General features: G+C 39.4%; 1 protein-coding gene across 4 annotated transcripts in view; it reads left to right on the top strand.

Moving 5' to 3' along the window:
- Window positions 1-24,716, top strand: part of CEPT1 (choline/ethanolamine phosphotransferase 1) — a 31,180-nt gene extending 6,464 nt beyond the window's left edge. For 3 of the 4 annotated variants that reach the window (XM_067310795.1, XM_067310797.1, XM_067310796.1), the window contains exons 4-9: window positions 375-516; window positions 15,791-15,875; window positions 20,501-20,632; window positions 21,549-21,707; window positions 23,001-23,126; window positions 23,907-24,716. In XM_067310795.1, coding sequence (XP_067166896.1) covers window positions 375-516; window positions 15,791-15,875; window positions 20,501-20,632; window positions 21,549-21,707; window positions 23,001-23,126; window positions 23,907-24,026 — 764 coding nt within the window. In that variant the 3' untranslated portion in view covers window positions 24,027-24,716. Of the gene's footprint in view, window positions 1-374; window positions 517-7,632; window positions 7,718-15,790; window positions 15,876-20,500; window positions 20,633-21,548; window positions 21,708-23,000; window positions 23,127-23,906 lie in introns of all 4 variants that reach the window. The other variant, XM_067310798.1, reaches the window with a different exon arrangement.

Genomic DNA, 24,716 nt, shown 5'->3' with positions numbered 1-24,716 from the left:
AAACTCCAAAACTCTGGCCAAAGGCTCTAATTCCATAAATCCCTGAAGTCTCTTGAGATTTCAAATGGCATTAATGTCAGTGAAAATGGAGGGTGCTTCGAAGTCCTCAATACTGAGGACTTCTGACAACTGATAAGAATTTAAATATATTTTTACAGTCTGTGCTTTGTGTTGTTTTTCTTTTTTTTGCTTTTTTAAATGGAAACATTAATTTCTTAACATTTATGAAATAAAATGCATCAGGATAATTTCACGTTGTCTCTCCTTTTCTGGGTCCTTTGTTAGATTTGCTTCTGGTAAGGTTCTTTACATGCGTACGCATTTTATTTTATTTATTTTTTATTTTTTACTATGTGACTGATTTTCTTCTGCAGTCTTTGTGGTTTTGGGAACTTGTATTGCTGTGCAGCTGGGAACGAACCCTGACTGGATGTTCTTTTGTTGTTTTGCTGGAACATTCATGTTTTACTGCGCACATTGGCAGACGTACGTCTCTGGAACGCTGCGCTTTGGAATGTAAGTAACCCGGCTGAAAGTAAAACTGAAAGTTATGCTGCTTTCCGGTCTAGTTCAATTTTGTGTAATTGTAGTTAAGATCTTTAGGGTAGTAGTAAATTGTTTGTATTCATATATATGTGCATATGGCTTGTGATAGCTATTATATGTTGGATCCACAATTAACACAAGCCAAATAACAGTCAGTATTAGGAGTAGAAAAATATTCTTTTGCCATCTTACTTAATCAGGAGCTTATGATTTGAATTAAACCAAAATCAGGGAAAGTACATGATGTTTCTTCCCCAAGAATTGAACGGTTTTATCAGATGGTGGCAATCTGGTTTTAGTTATTCAGTTAAACTCCTACTTATCTCTTTAACAATATTACTTGACTTGTCATGATGTATAATCTTTACTATTGCATACAACTCTTAATATAGTCTGTTAGTTGACATTGTGCCTGCAATTTAAAGTTCTGAATCTCTTTTTAGTTGGGGTAGATTCTAGTTCAGTAATGGGACCAAAATTGCAAATTCCACTCAAATTCCATGTCTTATGGGTTAGCTCTCCAGAACGTATTTCTAAAATGTCTGCTCAAAATAATAAGATATCGTAATGATATTCAGTGTTTACTGGGGGGAGGAAATCTAGAACCGTATTGTAATCCTGATTACACCAAAGCAAAAGTAGTTTCTCTGGTAGTCAATTCTCTGATATTTCAATGTTAGAAGTAAGACATTTGGCTTAATTTATGTACTGTTTTAGGCATCTTACTTTCACACCATACTAAAGGTCTCAATGCTGAGTACTTTTAGCTTCCATTGAACTTTATGGGACCCTAATAATGACACTTTCCCAGTTTTTGGAACCTTGGCATGTGCTTGACTTTACAGGTGCAGGTATCAAAACTACCTGATTTGCCTCTGTGCTCCAGACAGATACATACGTTACTACTGGTATTCACTGTACATTTTTCATTTGATGGTCTCTGGTGAAAAGTCTTTAAAATTGGAGACAATATTTTGCAGCAGAAGCATTGTTATGCATGGGAATATATTATTATGAGAATTTGATGACCCATCAATAAGTAGTTAATGTAGACAAGGTAATAAGGGCACAGAAGTATGCATAGCATTATTTTAGATATCGGACAGCATTGCATAGTAAACACATTTGTTTCATTTGCCCTGTGTCACAAGGTTAATAGACTGCCACAAGCTGACATTCATTTCTGCGGCAAAAACTCTGTGATTACTTAGTATTCCTGTAAATGACTCTGTTTGATATTAGGTTTTTTTGAAGCTTTTGTTTCACCAAACTTAAAACAAAAAAAGCCTGTATTTTTATCTACCCTTTCAGAGCCACGGGGATGTACAGGCTTACGATATTCTTGCTCTTGAATAAGTGCAGCTGAAGACAGCTATTAAAAGGAGCTCATAAGTAGTTAGTGTGCAGTAACTTGTTCCTGTCTCTGTACCCTAAGTAGTCACTGTATGTCAAAAATAGACCAAGGGAGCTATCAAAAGTGGTGATGTTATAGGAAATGTGACAGCATATCTAACTTGCCTTCCCTTCCAAAGAAGCAGGAAAGGGCATGCAGTTGGTGATTGCTTATTGTATGTGATGAGCCAAGAAATTGTATTTCATTATGGAGATCAACTTGATAGGTAAAGTGAAAAGGGCTCAGGGAAGAGCAGCAGACCACTAAAGGGCTTGATGAGATCAATGTTTTAGTCCTTACGCACAGTTCAGACTTGAAGAGTTAAATGTATAATCAGCTTGGCTTGCTGAAAAGTCTGTCATCTTCAAAAACAACCAACCAAATAACAAAAAACCTCTTAGCACGCCACGTTTAGTGCATGCTTGTGGAACTGAATCCCGATTCGTGTGTAATATTGCTTTGCCAGCCTTGACGATTCACTGAGTGCAGATTGCACTTTGTGTCAGACTATCTGCAGAGCAGGAGTGTTCACCCTGACGGAGGAGAAAGTGGGATTGTTTCTGCCAAATTCCTACAGAGTATCGCAGGTGGAGTAGGAAAACTGTTGGTTTAATTGTGCCTGGTTATTGAATACATCAGCTGTTCTGGTTCTTCCCACTGGCAACTGCTGAGCTGTCCTGGGCCACTCTAGGATTGCAAAATAATCACTTGAGATAGTAAGGTCTCGGTGATCTGTCTCCATCTTTAAATGATCATATACTTTTATTAGGTCTTGGCAGCTGATACAGACCTCTTGAAAAGCAACTTGAATTGCTTAAGTAGCTCAAAAATTAGCTAGAGGTCAGTGTTGCTTAAAAATCCACAGTGAGGAAGCCGGAAGTATCACAAAACAAATTGGGTAGGTTACAGGAAAAGTCACTGTAATAATATCAGCAGCGCAAAGACAGCAGGAAACATCAGAGCGAGATATAGAAGTGGGGTTTTTTGTTTTTTTGTTTTTTTTTCTTTTCTCCCTTCTTTTAAAGAAGCAAGCAGCCTACCTGGAAACAGGTTTATGAAAGAGCAGGCATATGCTGCACACTTAAACAAAATGATGATTCTGAATTGCACAAAAGCATTCAATATTGAAGCAGTCCAAATGAGTTGCTTTGTTTTCCTGTCCTGTTTTTCAGTGTAGTAACTGGTTTATCTGGGTTGTGAATTAGCTGGGCCACGTTACAGAATGAGCTGTGCTCAGGCCTAGTTTTATATGGGCGCAGCTGTGCCATAATTGGTGCATCTCTGGTTTGCAAACAGTGCGCTTTCTTTTGCGCAACATAAAAATTGAGCTGTTAAGCCCAACTGGACTTCCACATACCCGTGGGGAAGCAGATCTGTTATTTTAGGAAGACAGTGCAGGATATGAAACACAAACCCTGGAAGGAATTTGCTTGCAGTCAGCTGAGTCCAATTACGATTATTAGCTGTGATATTATTAGTTGTGTTTATTAGTTCTTTCTGGGCCAAGCTTACTCCACTTGGATTCACTGCTTTTGCACCTCCTTGTTGTGCTGGCTTCAAGGAGGATATTAGCAGCTGTCCCTGTGTTTATGCAGGTTCAGTAGTGTAGCCAACCTTAAACTCAGTGCAGAGACAGTCTGACTCTGTGGGAGCTATTTTAAATCCAGTATAGTAAGCAGTGAACCTGGAGCTATTAGTCTTTGTAAGATCTGAACTGGCTTCCACGTTGCATCTTGATCGCTGTCTTAAGAGATGTGACCCACAGCACCCCTGCCACTGTGTTGGAGCTGTGCAGGCACAGTACCTATAGCACAGAAACAGAAATGAAGACATTATAGATGTGGCTGTGCTGGCTTGGGGACAGTGCTAAAATCAGATTTTAAAAAACCCAGGGGCACCCATCAGGGGTCCACGTAGAGACATGAAGAAGTGGCTGCACCATGAACTCCAGCATTTATTTCTCTCATGAGTTATTGCATTATCTTGTTTATTCCAAGCTGCTTTAATTGAGATAATGGAAAGCTGGCAGTCGTAGTAATCAAAGATGTATATAGACAAACAATGAGATGGAAATTGGTTTCTAAGGGTGCTTCATAAAGCTAGCCAATGAGTTACAAAATGTGATCTTGAAGCATTCATAGTTAGAGGTTTGGATAAAGCATATTGGCAAACATTAAGAGGAAAGAACATTTCTTAAGAGCATTCATAGAACTGAAAAGTTACAAATGTTACTTCGCTGTTTGAGTAATAGTCCCTAGTGAGTAACAGTCCCTAGGGAAAGCAAAAGAATTCAGGCTATCTAATGAAACAGCCACTATTGAGGAATGTTGGAGAATCTTGGAACATTCCTGTTAAATGACACTGTAGCAGTTGGACGTGAGCAAGAACCCCCTTGATAACAGAGCGGCTTAGGAAGGGAAGAACATTAAATTGTCTAATGTTTTGAGCCCTCCAGCAGGGGTATAAAAGAGATTAGTAAATGAGGGTGCATGTCAGAAAACAACGAAAACAACTAAAACCCCACCTTTCTCTAGAGCACTTAACAGAAAAGGAGTTAGTGTGTTGTCCTGGATAGGCAATTCACACCGAATCTCAAAATACATCGATGGAAGCCTTCCAAGTCAAGAAAGTTTAGCACAGCAAGTGCTTGCTTTTGGGAGCAGTTTCAAGATCTCAGAATTACAGTAGGTGATAAGGCAGTAATCCCCATAGCTATACGGTTTAACACTTTCCATCTTAGTTCTTCAGCATGTTCTGAAGAACTTTAACACCTCTGTTATTTGCAGAGGAAAGTCTGAAGTTTGATGTAGAGCCTCTCGATGTCGGGGAGGATGTTGTTTCTCTACACTTGCAAAAAGTATGTGTTAAGGTGTAGCCGTGATAGGTGTGAAGTTTGCTGCTTGCAGTCTGTCTTCCTCAGTGTGCTTCAGTTACTCATTGCCACCGGCTGGCATTTCACTAGCGCTTTATGTGTGTGTGTGTATTATGTATAAATATGAATAAGTGCCTTGCTGCAGTATAATACATACAGCTGAAATTAATGAGGGTTGTAGTAAACCATAACGGGTTTTTCCGTCATGATCCTCCTCCGCTTCCTTTCTCTCTCAGAAGTCCTTTGACAAAGTGTTTTAAACTGGGAGCCAAGCAGTCGTGTGCTGAGGTGCTGCTGCTGCTTTTTCTGCTTTTATCGTTGAAGGATGTTCTTACCACTGTGTGAAGCTGAGCTCCAACATGACAGATGCAAGCTTCACCTGTTTATCTCATCTGCAAAATGTTAAATCTACCTTAATGAGCAGCAAAAGGAAAAATTGACATGTCAGCTGAAGTGTATTACAGAAGGGAAGGGAGAACAGCTTCTGGTTGATTTTTTAATTTTGTTTTTATTTAGAGATGAATTTCCTGTAACTGGAAATGGTTCTAATTCAGTGAAGCATTTCTTCCTTCTGTGCAGTTTGCTTTTTGATGCTATTTGTGTATATCATTGCATCCAAGGGAGAATGCTGGTTTGGAATGAGTTAAGATTCAACTTCATAATAACTTTTAAAACTAAAACATTTGAACTTCCAGCTTGTGACTTCTTAGCCTTTTTCTCTCATGTGATGATGAACATTTTCTCCTTGGTGCAACAGTTTCTTTAAGAAAACAATCTTTTGTCTCATGCTCGGATTTGTAGTTCATTGCCCAGCCTGAGTAATCCCACTTGCACCCTTGGTAGATGGGGATAAGGCAGATGGAAGAATCATCATTTCTTGGACCAAAGTGCTGCTGCACAAAGTACTAAATAATATCCATAACCCCTTGAGTTTCCCAGCCTCATAACTTCTGCTCTCTGATGAGGCGAGAGTGTTTTTTCTCATCTGCTTTGTCCTACACCAGAGATGTCACAAGGACTTCTGTGGGTTGGGAAGGAGGAGGATACATACGCACCCTTCATAGTGTCTCAAAGTATTAAAAAAAGAAAAAAAAAATGTTGTCAGCTGTATCAGTAATGATTGACTTGATTTCACAGCAATCTCCAGTGTAAGTATCTGTTTCCTGATGCTTTTGCTTGATTGACTTTCTCAGAAAATCTCTTTGGTTTGAACTAAAGCCTTTTGGTTCAGCCTTTTGGATGAGGAAAGAATTGACTGCAGCTGTCTCTAGGCTTTGCAACTTGATTCAGTGGTAGCCATTTTAAAGTCTAATGTCTTGGCTCGTTTCATCAAACCAGGATGCTTTAAAAATTGCATGTTGAATATGCTCAACAAATTAGTGTTGACAAGTGTATATTCTTCATGCGTGGCTAGCCAGTTGCATGTTGCCTGGTTCAAGGTGCTTACCGACTTGGCAAGGCAACCTAGCAGAGCAAAAAGCAAAGAAAATAAGAGTCGTCACTGGCAATATTTAAATAAAGTTAAGCACATGCCTAGGTTGGTGGTCCCCTCTGAAGTTTTCCTAAATAATGTTAACATTTAGCCACATCTGAATTAGAAATACCACTTTTTGAGTAATGTTGAAAAAGAAAAGAAAATTACAATGTCCAAAAGTAACAAAGCTGGCTGTTGTAAATATATGCAACTTTCTCTTCCTGTAGTCCCTTAAAATATCAAATATTACCTTTTCTAATTATATACTGTATATGTAATAATTAAAATGATTATTGGCCTGAAATTCAGTTTACCATGTCACCAAGCATGGGACTGTACATCATACTACACTTTTTTTAAAGCTCTGACAGTGCAATTATGAACCTTGTTTCTCTTTTTAATCAATTGGCATGTTACTTGATGGCAGTCCGCATGCTTCTGTTAAAAACATTTTGATAAGTACTTGCTTTAAACCGAATTTATTGCTGAATCTTTTTTAAACTAGGTGGTTTGATGCAACTTTAATGAGATCAAGTTTTAAATTACCTTAGTTACAAAATAATCTTACAAACCTGTCCCATAGCAGTCGATGTGTATGGTAGCTGTGTTTGCTACGGCTTATTTTTCATCTGACGGGTGCAAAACAAATGTATACAGGACATATAGTTCAGTTACCACTGAATAGGGGTCTATAGCTCCCTTGGCTTCCTCTTTAACATTATTTGCGGAGAAGTCAAGGAAATGAATGAGCATGGAGGCGTGAGTCCATGTTTTCTCTCAGATGTGGCTCACTGAAGATGCGGCCAGGGAAGCGTGAAGAAGATTGCTTTGTCATGATCTGCGTTTCCATCCTACAAAAAATATGCAGTAGCGTCTTTGTGCAAAAAACTCATATTTCGAGTGTCATTCACAGGCACGAGCATGGGGTAGGAAGATGAGAAATCCCGAGCTGTGTGTTTGATTGTGGCTTTTATTTGCTCCGACTTGGAGCAAGGAATTTCATGCCGTTTGCTTCCTCACACGCAAAACGGCGATTATATTTGCCCACCTGATGGAATTGTACCGTAAAACAGTAAATTAGATAAGCTCTGTATGGAGTTTCAAATGTGCAAAATACTACACAGGTTGCAGTATTTTTATCAATTCTTTAATGCTCTAATTTTTTTTTCCTGGTCATTAATTCCCTTATTCTGCCCTTTAAATCGTCTCAGTGGTGAATTTGTGATGCTCTAAAGGAGTTGTCTGTATTTTGTTTTTCATGCTGCAATTGAAAATCGGTTCTCCTGGGTTAAATTAGCTGCAGCGCTCAGTAAAATGTTTTGCAATGTTTCTTTCCCTCACGCGTAGATTTGATGTTACGGAGTCTATGCTCTGTACAATAGTAATCCAGCTTCTCACAGGAACCCTGGGGACCTGGTTCTGGAACTACACGGTAAAGCGAGCGTTAATGCTATCCAGCAAACAACGGCATGGACTAAGAGACAGCACCTTTGTCATGCACATAACTGGTATATGAGAAGCATCTTGCTAAGGGTATTTCACAAGTGCTCCGATATGAGGGGGGGGGAAAAATGTTTGCAAAGTATGAATGAACATCCAGTCCGACTGAAAATTGGTTTTTGAAAGCATCACGTTTTACTTGAAAACAAAGCAGGAGGCTGCCCATTAAACAGAAAAGTTTGCTTTGAATATTTTTATTCTGCACCAATTCTGGCATCACCTAAAAGATAGCCAGGGTTGTGGAAGCAGCTCTGTAACTGTGGGTCTAAAATAATGCTGTTGGAACTGCTTTTTAAAATTGGAGAGATTTTTTTTTTCTTAATTCAAATACCTTTCCACCAGAAAAAAGAATTGCTTGGCTAGTTCACGGAATTGCATGCCATGCAATCGCTTAAAAAGTTGCCAGTTATCGATTAGAAATAGCTGTTTTGACCTATGTCACTTTGTCCTCATAGTCCAGTCACTTAACTGTGCTTACAGCTTCATTAAGTAACTTCATTTCCTGGTTGTCTTTATTTTCCGAATGCTTTTCCTTATGTCTGTGCTAGAGGTATCCTTTTCCACTCTGGTTTACCACTCTTCAGAAAGGACTTTCTCTTCCTTATTTCAGCTTTTTAAATATGGTGTATATAGATTTTCTTCTTTTTCCCAGTAAAGTGGTATCATTAAAAGTGAATGGTTTGGGTTCCTTGAAATTTCTCATATTTGTTGAATGATTATCCCTGAATATTTCAAGGAAAACCCCTGGCTATAAGAATAGCTTTTTAATAGCCTACTTAAAACTGCAGCACACTTTAAGTAAAACTATCATGAGATTTTTGTGGCAAGCAGTTTGTTTCAATATCTTTTATTAAACCTGCATTGATGCAAATTATGCTGTTCTTTTTGTCTTGCATTTAATATTTCAGCATAATCTCTGCTTTCACGAGGCTATTAAAAAGATTCTTTAATTACTAGTTCTAATTTAGATTGAACAGTATTAGCAATCCAGTATATCGTGTTACATCCACTGGCTGCATCTGACACTAGGCGAAATGTCAGTTAAGCCTGCTCTGAAGGTAGTCAAATGACATGATTTTTTTTTTTAAATACTTTGTTGACAGTATATGAAAGCCTGGAAATACTTAGTTTCGGGAAATGGTGATGCATCAAGCAATGACTTGAAGGAAGGAAGGAAGAGTTTAATCAAGATTTTAGCCTGTTGTGATAACTTTATGACTATTCCTGAAAAGACTTAGTTTTAAAATGTTTTTCCTTAACTGCTAAAACATTTTATGTCTTTAAGTCACAGTTTGTGTGTGGAGTTTTTTTTTGGTGATGGGAAGAAACTCAAATTCTATAATGACAGTGAATCAAATAACAGTTTATTCTCATCCATTTTAGGCAAGAGGGAGAGGAAAGTTCCAATTCTTTGCATAGGTAACCTGGAACCGATAGGCTCATCACGGTCTCCACCCTCGGAAAGGATGCTTTTGCCTTTCGTGAAGAAAGTTAGTTTTACAAATAAATAAAATTGCTGTGTGTAGTGGATGAGCCGGGCATAAGCGTTTTGTCACTTTTCCTCCAGCAGCAGAATGCTAAAAGTTTGCTTATGACAATTTTCCTCACACGCACAAATTTTTACCAGTTTTTAAGCGTACTGAAATACAGAATAGACTTAATTTTCTCAAACGCTTGCATATGTGGCTTCGTGTTCTCTAGCACTTTTAATTTCAGTCTTGACTTCTAAATGAAGATACTAGCACTTCCAAGTCGTTTACTCAGAACAAAAAGCCTCATGCTTATTTTACACAGTTTGAGGTCAGGTGGTATAGAATTTATTTCAGTATTGCTTTGTTTCTGAGATGGAAAAGCTACAGGAAATATATATTCACACTATTCTTTATCTGATAACCGTTTCATATAACAAATGCATTTCTAATGAGGAAAGTGTAACAATAAATCCCCATTTTAAAAATTCTAGATGACCCGGCAAAACACGAAGCGACTAGATTACAGTTCTTGCAAAATCAGTAAACCTTGTACTTGCACGTGTTGGGTACTAAGGCTTTTGTAAAGCCAGCAAGGGAAAAAAAAAGGAGGTTCTTTAACAAGCTCTTTTATTTTTTTAATTAATGAAGCTTGCTTATGCCTTTAGCCTATGGAGAAATTATTTAAAAGAACACTTAAGTTTTAAACAATAGTATGCTTGAAGATTTTGGAATCAAAACAGCTTTACTGTATTTTGAAGTGTAAATGTGCAGAATTCTAAATAGCTGCAGTTCTGCATACCTCCTCTTGCAGCTTTGCAATGTCACCCTTCGTTACTTGTAATGGTGTAATTTGGCTTTTGCTTGTGAAGTTTTACCTCAAATTTTGGTGTTTGTTTCATAGACCAGAAGTGGGCAGTTTTAACGATGTGCTAATATGGTTTAGCACTGTATATATTGCATAAAGAGGAATCACAAATGAGGGAGCTGATGTATGAACTTGTAAAATGGTCAGACTTTGCTAGAAAATGAAAGGTAAAAACAATAATTATGCTGCCAGTGTCTTCTATTATTATAGAAAACGTAAGTGTGAAAGCTAGCAGGTAATCTATACTCACGTTGTGCATGACCAGAAAGCACATACATACAATAAAATAACAAAATACAATAAAAATAGAGTAAAACATGTTGCAATGCATATAGTGCAATGCTTGCAGTCTCACTGCAAGAATTGGAGAATGCCTTTTGAAGATGCGTATGAGCATACTGCTGTCTTGTGAATTCAAACAGCCGGGGAGTAAGGGATAAAATGTGCATTTAAAAACGCACAGCTCCCTTGCTTCCCCAGCTTTATTCGAATGCAAATACTTCGTGTCCTCATTTACAATCCCTAGTTCACAACAGTAGCTGGTGCAACATGAACATTTTTTGACCAAGTCCCTGCTTGCCAGCTTCAGTTCCGCAGAACTATCATTTGTTATTCTTTCTTAACATCGGTTTGCTGCAGAATTGGTGTTTTCAAGGTTGCGGTTTAAATGTTTTTCTTAGCCTTGCAATTAAATGTTCCGTCTACACGTTTTTAGTTTGTTAAACTACCGAGTCAAGGGTCTTTGTAGCTTTGTCTTCAGTGTCTAATCTGTCTTTGCTCCTTGATTCTTTGCCTGGATGCTGCTGGTGGTCTTAACTTGACTCCAGGTCTTCTATTTATTTTCTAAAGGATGAAAAAGTCCCCGGTTTATTTGAAGAAGAGCTCTTTGGGACTAAGCGGCTTTGTGTCTTTTGAGGAACTGCTGCAATAAGTTTACGTCCATCTATTGTGGTGCAGGCATGGCTCAGGAAAACGGCTTGTTTCATTTTTCTTCATTTCTTAGGTATTAGAGATCCGCCGCATGTTGTGCATTATGTCTCCACATCATCCTAGCAACGTAAACTGTTTGGGCAATGCTGACATGACTCAATTCGTCAGGAAACGTCGGGCAAAAAATAACCTCTCAGGTTAGGGGAAGTGTGGCCTAAGTGATTGCTGAAAATATCCCCGTTAAGAAGCTTTGAGAAACCTCCTTAATTTAGCTGTAAAACTTTAGGCTGCTAGCCTTGCCCATTTGTTTTTCTTAGGATGTCCACTGCAGCATTAAAGCAAGCAAATAAATAAAAGCACGAGAAGAAAATGGAATCAGACTTTGAACTGGCTGATTCCCATCTTACTTTGAAATATTTCTGCTTTCCTGCAGGTCTGCTTATGGTACCAGGCTTTTAGCCATGTTTATTTGACGTGCTGACTTCCCCAATAATAAAAAAAATGGGACCTGCAGTACCAAAGGCTTCTTCCCCGCTTTTGATTCCCGAATGCTGTGGTTTTTTTGCACCACCTATCTTTATCATTCTAGTAAAAATATTTTTCACTGTTAGTCAATAAATGATCTGCTTCTCAAGCTTGATTTCTACAGTCCTTAGCATAAGATGTGCTTTAATGTACAACAGAATTCTGTATAAAAATGTAATTTACTCCCTGGAATATTTCAGAAGGTGTTTTTATCCCCCTACGTCGTGAATAATTTCCCTAATCACTAAAGCAAACTAGATATTTTTCCCCCAAAGGTGCGTGTGGGCGATACGGAAGGGCTTTAGCCAGTCTAGGTTCAAACTGATCAAGCAGCTTTTTCCTGTTGCCCAGGTTTTTGCTTTGTCGTTTTTAGGCACCTTCCCAGTTCTCCCCAAACTTAAAACCGGTAAGGTGACTGAGGCAGTTTATGGATCTTTTTATTACTACCACGTTTTATCCTGAAGTTACTTACGCATACGAGTTAATCATTAAAGCCGAGGAATGAATGTCCTCTAGATTGCCTGATATATGTTAACGTTTTCCGGGTAATGCTGTACGTTACCTTTTCATCTGAGCAAAGCCACTGTTGCATTGCTTTTTAGTTAGTATCCTTTCATTTTATTACTGCATTGCATTTTAAGGGCTGGCTAGCACTTCTGTGAAACCTAGTAGCAGTCTGCTTGCCTTGCATTTGGAGGCCTTAATTTTCTTCCCTTTTATTCCTCCTTTTACTCCCTTGTTTTCCACGTCTGTAGCTACGCAGCCGCTTTAGCTTAGCACAGTTTTGCTCTGCTGCCAAAAGAGGCAGTACAGACCTTTCGCTGCCCTCTCTGTGGTGCTTGCATCGTTCCCGAGGCCACTCGAAATGGATTAAAAAAAGCCGATCTGCTGGAAACTGGGGCAGGAACTGTCTTCCCCCTCCCCCCCCCTTTTTTTCATTGAGTCATTTTAGCTGAGCCAATTTCCTGATGCAGCCGGTGGCATGAGACTAATGCACAAGGGAGAAGGGACTGAGCAGTTGGGTTTGGGGGGAGGCGAAAATGGTTGGAGAAATGGAGAGGCCGGGATAACCGCTCCTTTTTAGCAGCAGCATGGATTTATTCCAGTTTACGATGACGGCGCCGCTACAGCAGAAACTGCAGCTAAACGGAGAGAGGAACAGCGAGCCGCCTCCCCCTTTCGCCCAGCTTCTCTTTCCAAGCGTTGTTCCCTTTTTGTGGTCTGGCTTCGAGGAGTTGCCCATCCGGATTCCTGTAGTCGCGGATTTCTAAGGACAGAAGTGCCCGTTTGGCAGTCGAATCCTGCAATAAAATTTCCCTGGGTAATTGCAGCTTCAGGCCTGTGCTCCGCTGGCGTAGAGCTTATCTTTTACAAAGTCATCCAACGGCGATTTTAATGCGTATGGGGACAGAGTCCCCTGTAGGTAATATGTTCCAGTCATTTTTCACCCCCGCTATTAAGAACTTGCACCTTATTTATAGTAGCAGTTTAGGTGGCCCATTTCTTGCCAACAGATCTTACATCTTTGCCTTCTGGCTTAAGGAGCGCTTTAGTGTCCAACACCTTCTCTTTATGCAGAAATTGAAGTTAAACCTTAACTCTTTTGTTGTTGTGCGACGTGAAATTCTTATTATACGTCAAGAAGGAGTTTCTGACCAAACATCATCCTCATGGTTCATTTCTGAACCCTTTCCAGCTGCCTTGTCCCTGTTTTTTTTCCTTTTTTTTTTTTCTTTAATAGTGGAGGGCAGAACTAAGGGCAGTGTAGTGAAGGCTGTTACCACAGCTGTGTCTAAAGACGATAGCCCTAGCTTCCTAATCTGAATCCAGACACTGCACCCATGGATTTGGTTATTGCCTTCAGTGGGCTGCCAATTTCATCTAAGAGTCTGTTTTTTGGAAACCTCGTCTTGAAAACCTTTCATACCTCGTTTTGAATGATCTGAGTATGTGATCTTGTTTTTTTTTTCATTAAGATTAGTGCTGCCAAAAGAAACCTGTTCTGCTGTCCAAGTAAAGCTATAAACTTGAGTTGCCTACACTAGTTACTAGTCAGTGTTTCGGTGAGTTTTTTTCTAGCTACTTTATGTTCTTCTAGATCACCGACAGTTGCAAAATACACTTGTGTTAAACCCGTGTGGACTTACTGAGCTTCTTCAGCCCTTCCTCAATTGGACGCCCAGAAAACACATTTCCGTACTAATTGTAAAAGCTAAGAGGAAGCAACTTGCATTTAATCAGGTGTTTTGTCGCTCACTCTTCTCACGTGTCCTGAGCATCCGTAGCTTTTTCTTGCAAGGTATTTTAAATGCTCCATCTGTTTGGGTGAGGACTGTTTGGGTGAGGACTGAAAATACAGATTTTTTTTTTTTAAGAACTTTTTTACTTTTTCTGGGAATTGATTTTTTTTTTTCCCTCCTCCCACCAAACCGGTTTCGGTTGCCTTACAAGATTGTTGTCGATGAAATCAGGATATAGGAGGACCCCTGAAGCTATTTCCTGTGTATTTCATAGCTGCATGCTTGACGTAGTGAAAAGACAAATTACAGAGCAAAAGCGTGTAAAGGAAATTATCTTTATTGGAATCTTCTCTAGCTTTACTCTGACAGCCCCACCCTCCCAAGCCAAACTCTTTCGCATTACAGAAGCCGGCTAGTACATGGCTATTGCTGCTCTCCTCTCTTCTTTCTTGCCTTTTATACTCTCCTCTGCTGCCTGCTGCTTCGCTGCTCATTTGCTTTATGACTTTGGGAGGCAGCAGCAGGAGTTTGCAATAGCGACAGCCATAGGGTTGGGCGCCTCGTATCCTGTTTGCGTGCTGTCGGCAGTGCCGCCACGTGCCGATTCTGCTATTTGTTCCCTAGGTGCCTGTCCTGCTCTTAGGGAGCTGTTCAGAAAGTCTCCGGGCTGGTGGAAAGGTGACGTTGTACAGTGGGAGCTGGATGCGGTGGTTTTTTAGTCTGCTGCAAGCAGCAGCCAACGTGTGGAGAATTCATAGTAGGAAAAGAGATCGCATTGAATCCCATGTACACTTGCCCTTTTGCTTTCTTCTGCTTTGGGGGATGTTCTACATGGAAATTAGATGCAGCCTCATAATTATCACTTGTTCATCTCGCTCCGCTGCTAAAGTGGAAATCCATTTTGGCTAGACTGGAGGATCTACTCCAAAACTGGAGCAAAGGCTAAAGAAAGAATTTGAGGTGGTACGCACTGATCTGATATTAAATTGCTTATATGGTCTTGTAGGTCATTTGGCAAAAAAAAAAGAAGTTCGTTATTCCCGATGCCTATGCAGTTGTGCTTAATATCATTAGAGTCTTTACAACAGCCAAAGAACTGGTTTTGAGTATTTTAGGAAGAGCTTTATGATTAGAGCTAATGCATATGCCATAAATATTTGGAACCGACCCAAAGGATTACTTTTGGTACAGTATTGCCATATAAGACAGTATTATACGGCTTCCTATTATACACCAGAAAGTTCCTCCTCTTTATGTTTTACTTACATTTTTCTTTAATTGTGTTTCTGGAATCGATTTGTATGGCCTTGGTTTTTCCCTCTTGCTAGCACTGAGACTTTTGCCTGATCTTTAAAACAAAGTCTTAACTTGAGTCGTTTTTGTAAACTTTTTCTTCCTGCCTTTCTACAAAAGCTATGCTAGAACCAGAAGTGGTTTCTCTTCTTGCTGCATGCTAGATACTGAATTGCGTAATCTTTAGCAATGCAGCTGACTCTACAGTTTACGTACGCATAAGCTCTTCAGAGATTCAAGTTTCTTTGAGTTTGGTGCTTCTCGGAAAGAATTCATTTAAAAAAAATAGTAGAATAGGAGGAAAAAAGTGGGGACTAAAAATCCTTCCTGAATTTTATCATCTGAAATCGATTCATTTTTCTTGGTGGGCAAGGTTAAAACTGAATATTTATTTCTGTAACTGATATTGGTCAGTTAAAAGAAAAGTTCCAACTGTTCCTTTTGACAAAATGGATTTTTATCGCACTGTGAAATTAGGAAAAAAAACCATGGCACGGCTCTTTTAACAAAGAAACTAAAATATATTTTGCTTTCTAAATTATCAATGCCTCTTTTGTTTTCCTGAGTATTTTTGAATTTTTATACTGTGCATGATAGAGGAGTGCTGCTGAGCTTGCAAATAATTGACTTGAAATTGCTTTGAATAATTCTGGCTTTTTTGGCTTTTTATACCTAATCAGAATTGATGTGACTGAAGTGCAAATCTTCATAATAATCATGCATTTACTGGCGGTGATCGGAGGACCACCTTTTTGGCAATCTCTGGTAATTTTGTTGTATATCCTATTTAATGCCTGTTTCTATTAAGCAGTATAAAATAAGAATGATCTAGGAGAAAGCTGGAAGAACTACCTGTGTAGAAAATTAGTTTCATTTGTGAGGGAAAGCTCTCGTATTTCCTCATAAATGGAAATACATATTCTTAAGTATGGATTAAATGGCAATCATTGTGCATTCTGGTTTTACCAGAGTTATTTAAAGAAGCCATTATTTTGTATTCTGCAGGTAGAAAGATATCAAACATTTCATGGACTTAAGTGCGCTATTTGGATATTATTTTGTCCTTTTCTGAAGTCCAGCTGCTTTTGAGTGATCTAGCCAAAGCTTGAATGAACAGCGACCCACAGAATACTGAATTGGGTTGAAGCCATGGGGGAAATTTTTGGAGAGCAGCTGGTAACCCTCAGTAGCTAATTTGGTCTGAATGTGGAAAAATTGCCTCTATCTATATAAGATATATATTTTTAAATGATGGCGATCCTATTTGTGTACGCTGTCTGCCGTGGGCTGATTACATATAGATCCCGCAGACTTTAATGAGGCTCACCAGGCCCTGTCAGTTGGCAGATTTATGGGATATCACAATTTAATTTTATATTAGCGTTACTGAAGTCCCCCCTGCCCGTGGCTATTGAAACAGCATTGCCCAGAGAGAAGCATCGACACAACAAATTAAGAGAGAACTACTGAAGTATTGATTTCATGGAAGGTTTTCCTTCCTGAGTGGTTGTTGTGTATCTGATGAAAGCACTTTCCAAGGTGGATAAGGCGATCTTGGTCTATAAGAAAACCAAGAGATAGTCAAAAATTACTGAAATGCTCTAACCCGAATCACTGAATTTCTAATCTGCTCCATAAAAGTAGATAAATGAACCCTCTAATGTTTTAGAGTTAATCCTGATTACTCCAATTTTGCTACATGTGCTTCCAGGTTTAAAAGGAAAAAAAAAATACAAAAAAAAGAGACCCTCTCCCGCCCCAGCTGTTACATAACCTGCAAAGTAAATACCACCTATACAATTATGCATGTGGACAGAATTATTTCTAAAAAATGATCCTACAAGTCAGCTTACTGGTGCCAAACTTCTCCAAAGACATTAACGTGGTCAACATCCACAAAGCTATTCTGCATTAGAAATAGGGATTCCCCAATTCATGTTCGCAGTTTCCTTTTTCCCTTAAAAAGATAAAATAATTGCTGCCACAGCAGCTTCTGGCATGATTCAGTGCAAGATAATGTTTGCATGAGAAAATTTAAAGTTCTTCCCTTTTATTATTTAATAACTTTACCCTTTTCAGCCAAATGCTGCTGCAACAAAGAACTCTTATTAAATTTCGAGACTTTGCTTAGACAGCTCCCAAAAGATTAAAATATTTTGAAATCTAGTGTTGGATTTATGGATGCATTTCTCTAGAGAGCAAACTTCAGCCTGTTTCCCATGACAATTAGGAATTTCCCTTTTTCATTCCACTTGTGAGTTGTTTTTGTTTACGGAGGTAAACATTGCTTACTGCTTGCAGAGCAAAATATAACTCAAAGAGAAAAAAACTCTTTTCCTTTAACATTTCATGTGACAGCAAAATTGGTGGTTTGTTGTTTTGGTTTGTTTTTATAAGGAAAAAGAAATTAATGGAATAAAATACGTGGTTGTATGCTCAAACATTCCACTTTCTTATGCTAACTTGTGAAAAGCAAAACAATCTGAATTTACCGAATGCAGAATTGTGTATTTTGTCAATTGTCGCTTTCATTAGCTTGCTTCTTTTTCCCCACAAAACAGCGTATACCTGTGCTGGCTTCCTTCTTTCTGTCAGTGTAGGTTCTCTTTAAAGCTTTTTAAAATGCCATTCTGCAAGGCTCCTGGCATCCAGTAACTTCTGGTGGATGGTGAGTACTATTTCAGCCGCGATCCTCATTTGGCAAACGTGAGTAAAGTGAGCAAGCTTAGGTGCAACGTGTTTGATTTATTTATCACTATTTTTGAAGTGAGAAGTGCTAGAATTGCTCCTATTTTATCCCACAGTGGAATTTTTCAAAGAATAAAGATTTCATGAATAGGAAGCGAGCTTGGTTTTGACCCTTTATGAGTTGTTATCCCTGTTGCAGATGTGATAGAACTGCATGTAGACACAGCTCTGCGCTACAGGTGGGATCCAGCCTTGCCTGAAGGACCAGCAGAATACTCTGACTTGCTCAGCTGGTTGAGCTTTTTCTAACTGTGAGTTAGCCAGGAAGAGTTTCTGGAGGGAGAGCGTCTGTGTGTCCGCTTACAGATGTCCTAGGTGCTCTTCAGCGTTGCTCCACTGAGCCCTCAGTTGTGCTCTTTTCCTATCTATTTCCCAGTCCTTTTTATTCCCCATTCATTGTTGCTCAAAGCTTTGATTGCACCTAGCAGAATCCAGAACGGGTCTGGAGATCTCAAATTGATTTTTCTGGTGTATGATTCTGGATTCGCTTTAATCCATTCTTTGCCTGCTGCCACTTGTTTTTATTAACGTAGAATTGGCCTGTGATACTTTTTTCAACATTATCATAGTCTTCAGAAGTTCTGCTGGTGTTTGACTTCTAGTGAAGCCTGTGTGAATTACCAGCAACATCAGAATAATTGCATGGACTTTAGTGATATGTGGAACACCAGACAAGGAAATCCTGTGGTTCACCCTGTGGTCTCCCCTTTTTAAAAAAGGCAGGGACTGAAATGTCACTTTGTAGGAAGATCTCTGGGTACAACTCCATCTCTCCCTCTACTCAGGGTTTTTTGCCATGCTATTTGCTTGCGTTTGCTGCTCTTAACTCCTGGCCCTGCTGCATCCATTTCATATGCAAAGCAATTTAGCAGACACTGCCTTTTTATACCTCTCTTCTGACTTCATCTCTGCCAAACTTTTGCAAGTAGCTTGGTTTCCTGTTATTTATTTCTGCCAGATAAGTGCAGTCTAAGACCTATCACTCACTGCTGATGCAGCTATCAGTGGAAGCAAGAAAGAGTGTTAATAAGGCTCTAGCAAAGATGGATGTTATCAGTGTGGTCTCATCCTTTTCCCTTTCCTCAGCATCACTCTCGGAGCCATGTTAGAAGTGGTTTGGAGATCCTGGGGGTTTTTTTGCTCCCCCCCCCCCAACCTGCTCACTTCCCTTCTCTTTGGGAAGCTTCAGGTTTAATCTCTTCCTGTAGGTGCAGAGAGCTGCCCTTGTGTTCCTCTTCCTGTAGAAGAGCAAATTCACCCCACTCTTTAAATACCAAAGTATCTTTATTGAAGCAGGTGGCAGCAGAGATGCCCTCACTTATAACATTGAGATGAGACCTTCAGAGCTCCTGTTCCTAGTAATATTAATGCATGTTTGACTTCAGCTAGCACTCTTCAGTCTATGCCTTTTTATTTACTTGTCATTATTCTCCCTTTAGCATCTTTCTGAAAACATTTTCTTTGACTAACAGTGCAGCCTGAGCAAGGGAGAAGTATGCTGAAGAGTGAGTGTCATGGAGCTATGCCACCTGGGAACCCTGCAGGACAGTGATTTGGAGAGATGGTCTGTCTGCTCCTCTGTAGGCTCTGTAAGAGCAAAGCATGAAGAGGCAGAGCTTGCTCTGTCTCTTGTCATGTATAGTCCTGAAAACACCGAGTGGTTATTAAGCTGTTAAACACAACAGAGAGCTAAGAATCTGTATCTGCTAAAAGCTATGCTGAGAGTGTGATTCAGGATACTAAAATAGAAACAACTTGACCTCATCTGAGCTTCTGTATGTAGTTGGACTCTTTGCTGTTTGGGAGCCAAGTGTGTTTATTCAGTAGGGAGTGGCATGACTGCAAATATTGAATTAAGAGACCAAGAAGACTTTTAGTAGTTGCATAGATAAATCTAGAAAGTTCTTTTTTTTTTTTTTTTTTTTTCTGGGAAGTTTTCTCTCAACACCTGGTTCCATAACATATTTGCTGTGGTTTGTCACGAACTTTTTCTTCTTCATTTCTAATTTCCTCTGTTCTGCTCAAAACACTGCTGTTAAATGAAGATGACTACTGCCTTTCTTTCAAAGTTGCCTGTGCTCATTTTTCACTTCTCTAGCAACCCCATCGCTTGCTCTCTTAAGCTGGGTGACTCTCTGAGATGACCTAACTGATCGCTGTCCGCTTTCCTTGTATGGCCCATAGGGTAGAATCTGGTTTTTAAGGATCTTTGTTTAATTATCTCCAATAGCTCTTGCTTTGCCCAACTTGGTTTTGAGCTGCAGCTGTAAATTTTTATGACAGGCTCAGGAAAAGATCATCGATACACTTCTCCGCTTGATAGGTGCGAGACTTAGCTAGTGAGTTCTCAGTGTTTGGAAGGGTAGTACTGGGAGAAGGTTTCTGCTCGTTTCTCTGCTTTTGATAATTCTTTTCAGGTAATCAAAGAAAAGTCCCACTGATCAGGGAAGTTTGATGGAAGGATCATTGGGAAAAATACATACTTCTCTGATATGCTTCCTAGAAATTTAAATCTCTGTATACCAGAGAGAGAAAAGCAAATGTGTTGTTGGAAAGTGGAGTGTTTGAGTGCACCAGAAGTATGTAAATCCAATTTTAGTTTGCTTGTGCATACTTTAACTTCTTATCTCTCTACCATTAAGATTCCAGTGCTGAATATTCAGATGAAAATATTCCCAGCTCTCTGTACTGTTGCTGGAACCATATTCTCCTGTACAAACTACTTTGGTGTAATCTTCACAGGCGGAGTTGGCAAAAATGGATCCACTATAGCAGTGAGTACTTGGTTCTGCTGCTTTTACTTCTTCTTCAGCACCCTGTGGCTTTCCAGACATGCCTTCAATTTTGATTTAACTTAAGATCTCCTACATGTAAAATAGTCTCCTTTCACCTCTCCTTGCTGACTTGGAAAAAAGGTAAATACTGTCTGCATGAGAGTTTTAAAATTTGAGTGATTAAAAATTCTTATGGTACTTTGATATTTGCTTTTGAGTTAATCATAGAAAACAAGTTATGCAAACGCAGACTCCCCGAGAGAGTTCACAAAAAAGCCCAGTGCAAAAATCCATTCAGAAGGAAGTTTGTCAAGAAGGCTGGCTGTGGTTTTCATCCTTCTAGAAGACTTGTAATGTTCATATTATCGGTGAAAGCACAAGTGAGGGGAACTGGACAAGTCTCTTCTGCTTCAGTAGAGAAGATGATTTTGGAGCTCAAGGAGTTTTCCGAGAACCATTCTACACCAGCTTAATAATTATTTGCTTCCTAAAAAAGTGTTTTAGTTAAATTTGTCTAGCTGGCACAGAAAAACAGACGGTAGTACTGTCTTCTGTCACTTGCTAACAGAATCGGCCCCTACCTGTTAGACAAGTGTCAAAACTGTGAGTTTTTTGCTGTCTAAAGCCTCTTCTCCCCCTCATCTTGTTTTTGAGACTATGACTTAAACTAATTTATAACCCGTACATGAGGCATGTAGTAGGATGCCAGCACCAGAAAGGCTCAACCACACCATCAAACAACGCTCGCACAGGTTTCACCACATTTTGTTCCTGCTGGTATGTGTGTTCTGAAAGACATGTTTTTAATGTGACGTTAGTTACAAACCACCTGTTTGCATACCACACAAATACTTGGTTTACTGAGGTTTTTTGCAATGCGTATGTTTTGTTAATTTAACACTTTATCTTACTGTAGGGAACGAGCGTCCTTTCACCTTTTCTTCATATTGGGTCAGTGATCGCATTAGCTGCAATGATCTACAAGAAGTCTGCTGTGCAGCTCTTTGAAAAGCATCCCTGCTTGTATATACTTACTTTTGGTTTTGTATCTGCTAAGATAACAAATAAGCTAGTGGTAAGTGCCTCCGAATCGTTGAGTCCCTTTTGTTATTGCGGTAGAACTTTTTTGTAGCTTTTAAAGTTCTCTGCGTATTTCATCAGCTAAATTTATTCTGGTTTGTGTACTAAAATGATACAATACTTGCACTTCCCTCATTAAAGAAGTTGTGAAGTGCAGGGAATAGAACATGAGTCTGCCTTTGTATTTGAAATGGGAGTAGGAAACTTCAAGCTCAGGCTGTGGTTACACAGCTAGTGCCAGTACAGTTTACAGTTCCTTAGGCTCTGTTCCTCTTCCCCAGCAGCTCATCCACATTTCTGCGATGTGTTTGTGCATGTGGATGATGAACTGGGCTGGGAACAGAGCTCACTGAAGCTCTCCCCATGTGCAGGTGCAGAAGGGAGGAGAGCCTGTTGGGGAAGGAGCGGAGGTAGAACTGCTGAAGCCAGCTGAAGAGTTCTGACAAAAGTTATTTGTCAAGTTTAGAACAACTGCTTTGGGGTTCACCTTAATAATTGTAACCGCTATTTCTCTCCAGTCGTTTAACTGGTTTGTACCAAAAAATGGACAGCAATGCTGTCAAGAGAGGAGGGGAACCTCTGTTGAATGGAGAGCTGCTGCCCCACACCACCTCCTTAGCTCTGAAGGCATACCTTGTATTGCCAGATGAGTTGGATCAGTGCTGGACATAACTCACATGGAAAGAAGAGGTTGTTTTTAATGAAGGCCTGCTCACCACACGGTCGCGTAAACGGTTGTGTTGCTAAAAGTGAGGATGTGGTGCAGGAACGGCCTCTGTGCAGTGCATGTGCACATGGGGGAGGGCAGGAACACTGTGCTCGGGCACGAAAAGGCACGGTTACCGAACTTATACCAGAGAGATATGGTTATCCTCATCAGACAGCAATCAGTTGGTGAAGTGTCAGGAACACAAAATGTTTCTTTAAGATCTAGCAGTTGTGAATTTTTGTTTCCAGGCTCAACTAAACCTAAAACTCGCTATTCTGCTTGCAGTTTACTGTTTTGTTTCTGGCAGGAGGAAAAGCTTGTGGGCTAGAGAAATGCTATTTTTTCTCCTGTAGCTAAACTTTTTGTCCTAATGAGAGAGATTTCTTCTCTGCAAACCTTACATCTTGTGTAGCTGTAGACTCTCATAGCTAAAACAGGATTACTGCTGCTACTTTACTTAAGTACTTGATGTGTCTCATAGTAAAAGTGGCTTGAATGAAAACTTTTTTTGGCTGTGCATTCTGAAATCACTCTACCTTTGCTGGAGTATGTTTACTACTTAAACTTTTTTTTATGTAGGTTGCACACATGACCAAGAGTGAAATGCACCTGCACGACACAGCATTCATAGGCCCAGCACTCTTGTTTCTGGACCAGTATTTCAACAGCTTTATCGATGAGTATATTGTACTTTGGATTGCCCTGGTAAGTATGGGTTCACTTTCTGTTTGCCAGCAGTCATTACAAGCATGTTGCGCTCTTTCACAAACGCTGTTTCCCTTGGCTGAGGCTAGCTGACTCGCCTAGAGGACGATGGGCTGGGAACTTATTTTTCTGAGCCAATTTTAAATTTTAGGCCTCATGCAAACTGAGGTAAACAGGGTTTGCTTGGTGGTGTGGACTCTCTGCATAGTGTAAATGGACTTTTAAAGCCATGTAGCAAGTCTTCAAAGCTTAGAATAGAGTATTTTGAAGATCTGTGATGCCTTGTTAGCAAGGGAATACAGTACATGTGAAGTGTATGGCTATGCCTGAATCTCTTGAAGACATATACATCTGTCATTACTAGCTGCAAACTTTAAGCACACGTTTACCTTAAAAAGATTTTTCTTACAGAGCACTCAAGCTTACTCTGCTAAAACAGTGCAAAGCTTTTAATAAACAGAACTGATATGTATTGTTATCGCTATTCAGAGTTAATGGGGCATTTCATTGTATTACATTTCATTGTAAAGTTGTAGTTACAACTTTTTTTACCTCCCTCTCTGATGCTAGAAGTAAAATCTGTATGTTTTTATAAAGCTGGAAGAAAATGCAGTATCTTTAGAAACTATAAGGAATAAACATTCAGTAAAGACAGAGCTGGAGATTTAGTTCTTGAAAAGCAGATCCCGAGTGCTTTTATTCTGAAGAATAGGGGCCATGTGATACTTTTGTGTCATGGAGACATGGATCTAAACACGCGTGATTTTTTTCCCTTGGCAGATCTTTTCTCTCTTTGATTTGCTTCGATACTGTGTCAGCGTGTGCAATCAGATTGCTGCCCATCTGCACATCCACGTATTCCGGATCAAGTCCTCCTCCACACATTCTAATCACCATTAGTAAATGGGGGTCACCATAAGGAGAAATAAGAAAGAGTTGGTTTTCTACGTGAAAGGATATGAAGATAAGTAGGAGACTAAGGCAAAAGCAGATAAGAACAAATTAATTTATGATAATCAATGTTGTATAACTTTTATTCTTTGTTATCAGTAACACTCCTTAACTAGTCTCCTGCCTGAGAGAGTGAATTCCAAGTACACCCTAGTCAACTCTACATGTAGTCAACTCTATTGGTTCAATGCCCAGGAAAGCATGCAGGGAGTAACGCTCTGTCTTTGTAACTACCTTGATTACAAAATAATCTATATATGGTGAATGGATCCCCAAACAACTCAAGTTTCTAATGTAGTATAATTACAAGCTGCAATACAACTTGCTTTTAATTTTAATATTTCATCATCTCTTAGTGAAATACTTGTTTAGTGTCCACTTGGAATTTATTTACTAAAGACCCGAGCTGATAAAAACAGAGATATCGCACTAGCTTGTGTAGCTGAAGTAGCTGACAAGGTTTGAGTCCAGATTGATGTGGTTCATTTGCTTACGCGTTGCTGATAAAAGTGGTTTGTTGCTAAAGAACAATACATTGAGCAGGGTTCTGCAAGTCGAAGGGATGACTGGCATGCAAAATAGTGTGGTATCTTTGTCAATTAATTTTATTTTTTTAAATAAACATTATCTAAAAGACAA

The sequence above is a fragment of the Apteryx mantelli genome, chromosome 25 (genome assembly GCF_036417845.1).
Source record: "Apteryx mantelli isolate bAptMan1 chromosome 25, bAptMan1.hap1, whole genome shotgun sequence".
Lineage (NCBI taxonomy): Eukaryota > Metazoa > Chordata > Aves > Apterygiformes > Apterygidae > Apteryx > Apteryx mantelli.
Note: the sequence above shows the minus strand (reverse complement) of the source record. Positions and strands in the feature narration are given on the sequence as shown.